At 37.4% G+C, this 12,605-nt stretch overlaps 1 protein-coding gene across 2 annotated transcripts in view; it reads right to left on the reverse strand.

The window, feature by feature from the left end:
- The window catches only part of LOC124160157 (UDP-glucose:glycoprotein glucosyltransferase 1), a 59,675-nt gene that overhangs the window by 15,642 nt on the left and 31,428 nt on the right, over positions 1–12,605 (reverse strand). Inside the window, exons 18-20 of one of the 2 annotated variants that reach the window (XM_046535910.1) lie at positions 8,449–8,673; positions 6,241–6,408; positions 3,734–3,802 (exon numbers count right to left, since the gene is read on the reverse strand). In XM_046535910.1, the coding sequence (XP_046391866.1) occupies positions 3,734–3,802; positions 6,241–6,408; positions 8,449–8,673 (462 nt within the window). The remainder of the gene's footprint in view (positions 1–3,733; positions 3,803–6,240; positions 6,409–8,448; positions 8,674–12,605) is intronic. The other variant, XM_046535911.1, reaches the window with a different exon arrangement.

The raw sequence follows: 12,605 nt of genomic DNA on the forward strand, positions 1-12,605 counted from the left end.
AACTTAAAAATTGGATACTGCCACCTTGCATCATAATCAAAAGAAGCATAGGCAATAGTATGACTATGAACTCAGGGAATACAAAAAATGCATCGAGGAAATGATGCTGGGGGATATTCCTGAGAGGTTAGCAGTGCTACACCAGCAAAAAAGGAGAAAAATTCACATTACATGAAGAGCCACACTGGAGGAAACGACAAAATTTGGATTCCATAACAGCAGTCCAGCCACCTTTGAAGTTGAAGAGAAAACTCAAGGACAAACCAAGAGAATCTTTTACGATAAGATGATATGGGATCAACCTCACAGGCAAGTTGCAACAAGGAGTAAATTAAATAGACCCACGGTAAGAGTCATTTAACGGTTTACATTTGAAAGCAACAAACTGAAGGAAAGAAGGCCGACACTTAAGCTGCTAACAGACAAGGACTTAGTCAATTCCAGTTTTTGTCTAACCAGTGTACTTCAACTAATGATCAAAACCCTTGTGAATAGACAAAAATGCAAACCCTCCAAGTGCATATTTCTCCTCTCAGATCTGGTACAAAATACATATAGGAACATGATTGGTATTTTGGTGTGGAGGAGCATATCTTTCCTTAAAAAAGTAAATGCAGCTGCCACTTTTCACTAAGAGAAGCATCAACATTAAATCATTGCATAGAGTATAGGGTAACTCACCTGAAAAGAGGAATTCAATGTAAAAAAGCCGTAAGCTTGCAAAAATCACTATATGTATGGCAAAAGGAGAATGCCTAACTTGCAAAAACAGTAAAATTACTAGGGATGAGTCGATTCCAAATGTCGATTCTCGATTCCACCGATTCTCGGGCACGGAATCGGAATCGAGAATCGATCGCCTAAAGTCGATTCCGATTCCATCGATTCCAGGAAGATGAATGTTTTGAGCATAGACGATAAGCTTGGGGCATAAAGGCCGCTGCACACCTAAGCGGCCGCGGTGTCAGCCTTGCCCGCGAGGAGGATACGCCCGGCATGCGGGGTGCTGCGACGAACATACCTAAGCGGCCTCGGAAACATGAAAATGTCGGCAAGAGCGACAAATCGACGAACCCTGAAATGGCGCATGTTCATGAGCTCTCAGAGAAAAAAAATTGGAAACCACGGGATCGGGAAGCAATGCATGCGTTTTCCGTTCTTTCATTAACCGCTGGTCACGGCAAATCAAATTATTGCGATTATGAATCACACTCGGAGAATTCATCTGGACCACCAATTTTAAAGTATAATAGATCGAAATATATTTTTTTATTTTCGAATGATATTTGAAGTCTGATGATAATAAAAACGTGCAGAGAGCGAGTTTTCCTGTGAAAAAAAAGTTTCTTATATATACGTGCTGAGAGCGGGTTTTTTATGCAACTTTTTTTAGACTAACACGTGTCTGCGTCAATGATAAAAAAATTAGACACATTCGCGTTTGTATAGCCCAGTTTCATCAACCCTCAAGAAAGTTGATACTTGCTTGGCATGAGCCGCCGCAGTCTCCGGGCGGACTCGACATGTTGCGTTCGGCCGCCACCGCGCACCCGCCAGGCTGCTCTGGTATGTATGGACGCAATGAATGCTACATCATTATTTAGCCACCGTGGCCAAACGAGAATATAGCCACTGCGGCTATTGCTATTTTTAGGGATGGTCAGATCGGATACTTCGGATCCAAATATTCGCGGATATTGCCCTTCATCGAATACATCGGATCCAAAGTCGCGGAAGACATTGGATCTGGATCCGAAATTTTAAATATTAACTTCAGTGAATGCAATGCCCCATCAGAGTGGAAAGAGTGGACCGATTCTATCTTCGAAGGCGCCGTCGTATGCGATTCTTGTCCTACTCATGAACCGTTTTGTTTGAAAGCTCTCGCAGAGGTTACGAGTAGAATTTCAGCTGTGGCCAGGAATTTTGTTAAGGGGGGGTCCAAAACCAGGGGGGGAAGTTTTTAAACAACAGGGTACAAAGGAGAGGGTTTCAAACTAATTTTAACACCCTTCATAATAGAAAAAAACTTCATTTTTCAAAGATTCATTTTTTTTCATTTTTGTAAATTCATGATTTTTAAATACATATTTTGTTTCCTTTTATGAGGGAAAGTAATTGTGTTTTTATATTTTGGGGGTCCTCTCGCTACGCCACTGGTCAGTGGTTCATCCTAAGATTTTTCCTATTTTCATTTCCAAACCCAAACATAACAGTTTAGGCCCTGAGTATGAAAAGATGTTTTTAAAAAACAACTTGAAAGCCCACAAAATAATTTTTAATTTATAAAAATATTAAAATGTGTATGAAAATCTAAAATTCATTCCATTTATTGCATGTATCCAGAATAAACTTGAATAATGACTCTGTTTGTTTAATGGCAGGAATTTGAAAATGCATTTGGATTAGAAAATATCTAATTCGAAAGATCTGGTTCCAAAAATCCTGGATCTGTCCATCCCTAGTTATTTTATTCCATTCAATTCTTAAATTTTAATGACAGCAATGCTACAGATAAATCAAAATCCCACCTGTTAGAAGGAATAAGAATCGATGGAATCGAGAATCGGGAATCGATTTTAAGGAATCGGAATTGGAATCGGAATCGAAAAAAAGTGGAATCGACTCATCCCTAAAAATTACAGTACTGGGATAAACAGTTGGATTTCATTGCATGTGCATGACCATTCCAAACTCTTTGTCAAACATGTTAAGATGCAGTTATTAAGACTATTTTGAGGAATCTTACATGCATTACAAGACAGGAGGAAATAAAGTTAAATACTTCACAAGGCATCAAGAAGATCAAAATGCATGTTACACCTAATCACATTCCCCCTCCTTCAAAAAACTAAAGAATCAGTTCCCTAACAGAACTTACAGGTTGCCTTGGGAGAAACTAGATGCAAGAAGAGATAGGCAATAATGTAGCAAAAGAACTGTTCAGCAATACAGAAACATCTATCAAAAAGTGAAATATTAATTCCTGATTCCAACCCCATAAATGTCATGAATAGCTTCTTCTCATTCTCTTTCATTACATGTCTTTCTCACTCATCCATTAGGGCAACTTTCTAAAACTGATATCATCCGGCAACTGCATAGGCTGAAATCATTCACAACCCTACACTCTCAATTTCCATGTACATATCCCAAACTAACGAAATCTTTATACACTATCAAAATAATAATTACTTCTCAGTAAAAAACTCAGCTCCTTATTTTTCATCCCTCTGATACATGCACATGTCGAAGAGCTACCACTCGTTAAGAACTTCTAAATTCCCATTACTTGCTAAGAGATACAACTCACTAAGCTTCCATTTCAATCCAATATTCCACATTTCTAAATAATTTTTATTTTTACACCCAAACCTTACACCCAGAGGATTAAAGCAAGGAAGATACTTCTCTTCCAATAGACCATAATATAACCACATAAAAGTCTATATATGTACATTTGGGGAGAAAATGAAGAATTTTTTTGACTAAATGATATTAGTTAGTCCTATGATTTTCTAAAAATATTTATAGGAGCCAACTCACTAATCCATATTTTCTTCAATAGCACATTGCATGCTACGAAACTTGTTACTAAATCTTTACCAGAAAAAACTAAAGTCCTCTTGAGATTGACCCATGAAGCTTAACATTACAAGCAATTTCTAAGCACTAAGTCATAATACAAGATTTCAAAGAGCATCACAGAACAAGTCTCTCACAAACTCTCTACCTTTTCCAAACTCTGAGGTTTGACAGCCACTTCAACGAGTCCTTCATTACTGGTCCAACATAGGGCAGACTTGTAACGCAAGCAAACCAATAAGAAAAAATCAGTATAGTATAAAAAATTAAGATACACTGATAGCTAATGTACCAGTGGTGCTGTGCAAAATATGCATGTTTCATTTTGAGAAGGAAACAATGAATAAAAATATAAAATACCAATTATAGGAGATGACAATGGATCCATACAAGCTTTGTAACTATTTTTTTATGGCTGATGCAATGCAAATCCAACCGAATTCACTAAGGCAACTCACAAAGAGAGGATACCCAAAACACAATGATTTTACTCCTAGATTAGTTATTGCCATAATCACTTATGTGTGAGTGAGCAAAGAGTGCTTGAAACAGCTGGTTAAAATTTAATTAGGAATAGTTCTCAATCTTACCACTCCACTTTAAAAATACTCCCATTTGAAGAATAAATAAGAGAACATGACATCTTAAAATGAGTAATTTGGTCTCATGCATTTTCGTAGTATAGATGGACAATTACCTCACGTTTGCATAAAATTTCCATGTAGGTGCTTATAATTTACATAGCTTCTGAACTAAAGTAATAAATAACATTCATAAATTTTGTTTACCTGAGTACATGTCATTACGTTACAAGGATTGAGATATGAAGCAAATTCATCAGTAGATATCATAAAAATAGAGTAAAGAGAGAAGAACATCAACCTTGTCTATCTACAATGAATGCAATGCTTGAGATGCAATTTTTATCTCAATATTTGATAATTACAATAGATACTAGTCTTCCTTTTCAGTTGTCTCTTTAAAAGGGCTTCATATAAAACCATCTTAGGAACCAATATGTTTCAAGGTCAACAATGGCAAAATGGCATAGCTAAAATATTATTTACTTGAGATATACAAGTGACCAAAATGACAGAGGAAACAAATCATGAATAAGGAAGAAAAAGTTGAATCTCAAGCTCAAATCTCGCTCAAGATTTTTTAAAATTGTTACTTGACTAAAAAATGCTGCTTGCACAGCCTTAAAAAAGAGGTACACCAAAAAGCAATTAAGGCATAAATTAATAAGGCCGCTCCTTTATAGGTAAAACTTCTCTCCTCTGCAAGCACAATATTTGATGTCAAAAACCACCATACAAATATATACTCTTCTTAAGTGCTATTTGTGACGCTAGCTGCACACACACGTAAGAATAATGAAGCCTTAAGTCTCTAGAGATGAAAGTCACAAAGAAAGCTTAGTAAAATTACAAAAGCCCAAGATAGTTTAGAAAGAAAATACTCGTGCAGAGGTAAGTGGCCTGGATGGATAGATGAAGATCGTCAAAATGGCTGTCATTCAAAAAAATAAAACAATGAGAACAAAGACACACTGACTTCAAGTTACCAGATATTACCTTGTTTCTTCCCATCCTTACCTCTCCTTCAAGTCGAGGGAACCTCAGGCTTTTCTAACACATCCTTCAATACATTGCGGCTACATGCATTGCAGCATGTTTGACATTTAATTGTGTCCAAGCTTCAAATATTTATCGCCAACTAGAAATTTTGGGGTAGCTCCCCAGCTCTGAAGTTACTAGGCATAGTTTTTCGAAGACAATACCATGAGATAAGGGTGAATCACCATATCTGCATGTTCTGGAAACATTGATGGTGGTAGTATTTGAAGAAGGCAGCCAACTGCTGCAGTCATTTGTGCCATAAGGGAAGGGTGACAAAGGAAGGATAGAGAGACACCCAGCATTGGGATAAGGCAAGGGAACCAAAGCTTAACTTCTGATATAATGGACAGACGGTTGAACTAGAGGGCCCTGCACATAACACTTAAGCAGTGATCAGGCAGTCTCCGAAAATTCTTCGCCACTACCGGCATTTGAACCCATTTTTGCTTGAACACTGGAACATTTTTGCTTGAAGCCAACACACTGGCCACTTCATAAACCCAATCCCCTTTCTCAAAACACTGTGGATAATTTTTTACTTCAACAAAAGCATCATTCTGAGGGCACCTTAAACTTTTTTCAAACTTAAAATAATGCTATTCCACAGTTGCCCACCTCACTTCACTACATGTCTGGCAATATGTACATTTCTTCCCACCAGAACAACTTCAAAAGACTAATTCTTCATTAAACGTTAACATACAAGATCTTCGGAAAATTCTTACTCAGGACGTTCTCATACAAAAGGAGAATGGCTCGTTATGACAGTCTATCCGAAACCGAAAGCAACTAATAGGTACCTAAACACCCTATTTCATCATCACCCAGCCCAAACAAATGGAGTTTTTAACTACCATTCAAAAGACTAAGAAATGGCAATGGTTATCAAACACTGTATACTGCACATCGCCATTCATTAACCACCACGCCCACAAATACCCTTTAAAAATTAAAGAAAGTTAGCCTAAATGGATACAGACAACAGAAAAATGACAAAATAAAACATACGACCTGTGAAAATTCACAAGCTTACCTTGTGATGGAATTCCAAATTCCAGGATTGCTTTCCTCATCAGCCAATAGATCAGCATGTAACATATCAGGTTTCTTTGCTACTTTCAATTTAATTACATGACTTCGGAAGGAACTAATCAATATTTTGCTTCCCGAGGAATTCTGGGAAACTTCTGTGCCATCCACACTGGAAAAGAAACAAAGAAGTGAGTAAAGGAGACAGTAACAGTCGCACTAACAACAGGTACAAGAGGCCACATCAAGATTCCCACCATTCAGAATATCAAGAGCAGATTTTTCAAATGGCTGAGATATAGCCAATGATGTAGCAAGTTTAAATTCAACTACCTTTTATTGTCCATCCTCTAAAGGCCATTTTACATGGGGTACATACTTGCACAATCTGATGTGTGTACGAAGGCGCAGTCAAAATTGCGTCGTTTAAAGCGGTGAATTGCTAGAAAACATGTGAGAATGCGTGGACATGGGATGCCAAAATAGCCCATTCTAATTTCATTCATGCATTCGTGCAATTCCACACCATTTTTGAAATTAATGCAGTTCTAACCTGCGCAATTCCGTGCCCCATGTAAAACGGCCTTAAAACTTAGAAATATATGTGACATTGAATGAAAAAGTGTAGCAACATATCAAGTAGTATCACTCTGTATGATGCCCAAAGAAGGGACGCTTATCCACCCTCTAATGATCTGGAGGCAAATATGAAAGAAATTTGCACCTCTCAAAGTGAAGTCATTTTAATATGACCACATAATTTTAAAATTATTTAAGTATTTTTAGATGAATATAATGTAATTTGAAAATGAAGATTAAATTATTCACAATAAAATGACATAACTTATTATGTACATAGTATTTGTATAGTCTTTAATAACATGGTGTATCCATAATAGTCAAAAATAGAATTTATAAAAACACAATCATAAGGCTTTCATTACTTTTCCATGAATATGAATGATCATAAAATGGAAGATATGGTACTATTTAAAATTGCTAAAATGGCAAAGCAACTTACATGAATTTCAAAAATGCAAATGGAGAGGTTTGGCTGAGAGCTGTCACACAAAAAAATCATCCATCATGCTGAGCTTCTCCTTCAAAGTCATACCCATTCAAAAGCCCAACAGCAAACTTTCAAAATAATTTAAAGAAGATTTTGACCTTATGGAGATTGAAAAATTAAGCTCACTCAAATAAAAGATGCCAAGATATTTTTTTGTCAGGTGAACTCTACTCAGGTTTTCCACCAGATGAGTAGCTTGTAGGCCGACGCTTCAGCTCTGAGGATGATGGCAGAGGGAGTCATTGAAACTTCGGCCCACAAGCAACTAACCAGGTAGAAAAATATGCCGGGAAAAAACAAAATCATATTTTTTTGTCATTTGAACACAAGATGACTATGGCTTCAATATCGAGAGCCATCAATAGGAATGAAAATATAGATGCAGTAAAACCTCTTTACATCGTAATGGAGGGGACCAAAATTTGGGCAATTTGGTGTATGGAGGTTCACTATAGAGAGAGGTTTCAGTGATACGCACCAATTTTTCATATCCTTTGGAAATGAAAGGCACTACTGTCTTTTAACCATCATATTTATGTGTTTAAACTAATGAGCATGCATTATTGAACATATATTTATTATTTAACAATTACAGAATGCTAGCGCTATCACATGATTTGAGAGAAAAGGATGTTATCTCTCTTAATTCAACAGTCACTTAAAATGATTAGGATAGTTGGATACCTTTTTTCTTATTTACTGTTAGGTATGCTCTCATATTCAACAAAATGGCCATAACTAATGATTAACGTGAAAATTACAGCATATTAAAGGTGTATAAGAAAAAAAGTGTGAAGCATTTATCACTCATTATTTCATTCCATGTACGTAATCGCCGCTGCGTTAATGGTATCTAGTTTTCTCGGTACGATTTGCAGAGGTAGTTTGGCCTTCTCGGGGTGTCTCCTTGGTATGATAAGTGGAGGTTTTAAGAGATAAAGAGGTTCACTACAAAGAGGTTTGCCTGTAAATTTACATGTAAATCTGACGGGACCATAAGGAGTGGTATGAAGTATGGAGGTTTATGATGTAAAGAGGTTCACTACATAGATGTTTTACTGTGGTAATGGAGTAAAACTCATCTCAATGAGTGTAGATCTTTCCACAGAATCCACATAAATCCTGCACTCATGCCATACAAACCTGACAATATCGAAGATGTCAGCTGAGCGACCTGCTCTCAGCCTCAGCAACCAAGCACCAGGATTGGCTTTTAGCTGGAAGTAACCCAAGTTCGCCATGACAATGGTGTCAACTACCACGGGCTGGTGGTTTGTTCCAAGAGTGATTTGCAAGCCTCGAGGAGGATTGCCCATCGTCTGCTCAAAGCAATGCCCCTCAAGCAGCAAGTACTCCAACTCAAACTCACTGCAAGGGAAAGACATACCTAAGATCAGACATCCATTTAATACACCACGTTTTATGAAACCTCTTTATCCATTCACGAATAAATGAAAAAATTACCTATTCACTAATAATTAGAGATACGATACTCGCTCTTTCATTTTTATTTTATCGCACTTTCAATAACAGTTTGTTGCATTTTGTAGCGTCTATTTTTTATTTTCATAATGAGGTAGATGACGATAAAATGTAGTGAAACACAGTTATATGACAAAATACAGAATATTTTAAATAACCATGTAGTAGAACAATAATAAATTAAGGAATAAGACATATAGTGGCGTAGGTGTAGCTTGCCCGCAGCCACTTGTAGTTTGCAGCCACGTAGTCCCAGCCAACAAGCAGCTGGCCAGTCGCCCACATGCTTCTTTAAGCGGTGAGTGTCGGTGGAGCATTTAAACTGCGCTCGGCACAAAATGTACGAATTTTGCCGTCAAAAAGGCTAATTTGCGTAAAAATATCGTAAAAGTCCAGTCATCGCATCTATATCGCATTTTTGATTTTCACGCATCTGTACTAATAATCATAGTATCCTAGTTGCCTGCCTAACAGCAAAATCAAGTTGAAATTCTAGGACTTGATGAAATATTCAAATATTGAAGGTTAACATTAGGGATGGACAAATCCAGGATTTTTTCGGATCAGATCAGTTCCTTGATTTTCGGAGCCCGATCTTCGGATATTGTCGGATCCAAATTCATTTTCAAATTCCTGCTATAAAACGAAGTAATTATTCAAGTTTCTTCTGGGTACATACAATCAAAGGAATGATTTTTAGATTTATATAAACATTTTAATATTTTTACTGATTAAAAATCATTTTTATAAGCTTTCAAATTACAGTGGAAGCCCCTTATAACGAGTACGGGATATAGCAACAAGCTCGAATTAGCGACAGCTACCCAAGGAACCATTTTAAACCCTATGATTTAAATGTAAAATAAATTCGTATTAGCGATAATGGCTCGATTCCTCTCTTGCGCCATTCGTAATTACGACAGGTTGACTTTTTGACCACGTGCCACATCTCTGGAATTCAATGCTTTTAAAACGGCATTTTTTCCGCCAACGTCGACGTCTACATGTTCCGTATTCTCCTATTCTTCTTTCCTTAATAAATTTCTCGAGTACACATTTCATTGCTCTTTTGTCATCTCCCTCCCGCGCCTCCGCAGTGAGGTTAAAAATTATTCCGCCCGTCTGCTAGCACCATGGCTGGTAAACGCAAGTCCTTGGATTTAAAAACCAAAATGAGAATTATTGCAGATCGTGAAAGTGGAGAGTGTTCAAAGAGTGAAATAGCGAGGCGATTTGGAATTAATACATCGACATTGTTCACTATTTTAATGAAAAAAGAACAAATTCGTTCGAGAGTGCTTAAAGAAGGGCGTCCAAGCACTCAAAAACACCTGCGGCCCAGAGAGCATCCACAGCTATAGAGCGTTCCACATTTAGTTGACAGTATGGGCTCTTATGGAGAATCGTTTCCCATGTTAATCTCCATAAGGCCGGGAGCGCGGTGTTGTCATTAACAGCACGAAAATTAATGTTGCGCTATGCACTGATTAAAAATTGCATTCTAATGTAGAAAGAGATGCTGCATTCACTGGTGCCAATAGTTTTTCGATAAAAATTATAACAAAAGCTATAAAAAACATTTCGTTAAATTTCCGTTAGAAACGTGTATTTTTTTACTTTATCTTCTTCTCGCAATTTCTGCATGACCGTTGCCTGTATTGAATTGAATCTTCTGCAAAAAATTCTTCACACTATTTTCTCCTTGAAGGTCTTCACCAATTGTACAAATATTGAGTTAAAATGTTGTTATGCCGACGTAACACCCTTTAGGACAAGAAAATTTTGATTTTTGCAAGGTAAAAAGTAGTCGCTTACTAACTTACGTTTCTTACGTCGTAGGTCCCTATATGCTGCATATCAAATGTGAAGAAAACTACAAGGTTATTTTTGGTGAAAATATCATTAACTTACATCAATTCTGAAGCGAGTTACTAGGTTTTGATCTTAAGAAAAAATGTTACGGTGCCGCTGGGCCGGGCTTCTTGCTTTTTCTTGCGCGCAGAGGGAAAATTCTCGGGCGGAAAAGGAGTTTTTTGTTAATGCATACTATGAAATGTATTTATCTATTCGTTTGATATCCTAAACAGAGAATACTCATGCGTAGTAACAGCAGTGTTTTTATCTGAATACATTGATACACGAAAGTAAGCAAGCGGCTTGGAAATAAGACGCTTTCGCCTTGGGTGTTTAGGTCCCATCGCGGAAACCAAGAAAAAGAATATCTCATAATCTGTGCGAAACACTACCCCATCCAGTGCACGCCTTTTACAAAAGGGGGCTGGGTTTTTTCTGAGTTCCTTTCATAGGGTACCATAAAACCTGCACCAAAAGCGACCCTAGCCGAAGGGGCCGTGGGAAGAATTTACGAAGGCGTTCAGTTTGTCATTGCATTTTTTTGGAGTGAGCAAGTGTTGTGTGGTCTGCTGGATTTGAGAATTGTGAAGTGTCTTTTACACTTATCTTTGCTGTAACCCGCCCAATCAATATGTCCGATACAAAGAAGAGGAGAAAAGGTGAGAAACTCATAAGCCGCGAAAGACAGTTGGTGCTCAAAGTCTTCTCGTACTTAAGGAAATCTCTCAGCATTAGTGAGGCCTGCCGGGAAGCTTCGAAGGATACTGGTTGCTAGGAGTTCACTATTTACAGAGTGAGAAAGGAAAGCTCCCGTGGTCCATTGGTAACTCCTTCAAAAACTAAAGAAATTAGACAGCCTTACAAAAATTCGAGAGCAGTGATTTTCGACGGTTTGGTGAGATCGGGAAATAGAAGGAAGGTACATGAATCCTTCGTGAAAAATATTCCTCCGACTTTAAAATCCATCTTAAACTCGGTAAATATGGATAGTATTCTCCCAGATTACAAAAGGACAACACTCTATCGTCTTCTTTTGGACATAGGCTTCGTGTACGATCGCAGGGGGAAAAGAATCATCATTATCGAAAGGGATGATATTATTCGTTGGTGGCACAATTATTTAAGGCAGCTTAAAAAATATCGTCGCGAGCACAGGACGAGTGTATTCACAGGCAGAAGTTGGATTAATGTTGGACATTAGTGAACATAGTGAACATTAGTTTGCGAAACAAACAATTAGAAAATCCGCGTTAAGCTTTCCTTGCTGGACTAAATACTGGGCTTGGCCCCCACTTCCCAAGGAGGACGATTTGCAATTATACACTCAGGAACGGAAAATGGGTTCATAAAATGAGCATCGCATGTGCTTCTGCACAAAAAGAACTCAATGGATGAGCATGAAGAAGTGGGTGGCGAGTGCTACGAGAGATGGTTTGAGCACTCACTTCTTGCAAACTTACCCGAAGGATCAATTATAGTGGTAGATAATGCCTCTTATTACTCAAGGAAATTGGAATCCTTGCCTACTACAAGGTGGAGGTTAAAGAACATTAAGGAAATAAGCTTTGAAGGTGTCAGCTTGAAAAGAGATCTTTAATTTACAATAAACCAAGTACGGGAAAATTTTGAAAAATTAAAGATTGATTATGTCTTATACAACATCGCCTTTCATGTAATACTAGCCAGAGCCAAAACATATTGCAAAATATGGAAGGAATAGAAATTTTGTCTCATTCAGGAGTGGCAATAATTTTTACTATCCTTCAATTTACTGTTATTTTTTACATTACAGATTATTCATTATTCAGCTTGTGCATTGAATAAGTACTTACATAAAATAACAAAAGACTTTTCCTTTTATATTGCAGCAAAGGTATTGTAATTTACGCTTAAAAATTCCTTAATTTACGCCGTCTTTCGAGCGATCCCTAACTCCTTTTTGAATTAAACCATTTTGGCGCTCT

Source organism: Ischnura elegans, chromosome 6 (assembly GCF_921293095.1).
Source record: "Ischnura elegans chromosome 6, ioIscEleg1.1, whole genome shotgun sequence".
NCBI classification, from domain to species: domain Eukaryota; kingdom Metazoa; phylum Arthropoda; class Insecta; order Odonata; family Coenagrionidae; genus Ischnura; species Ischnura elegans.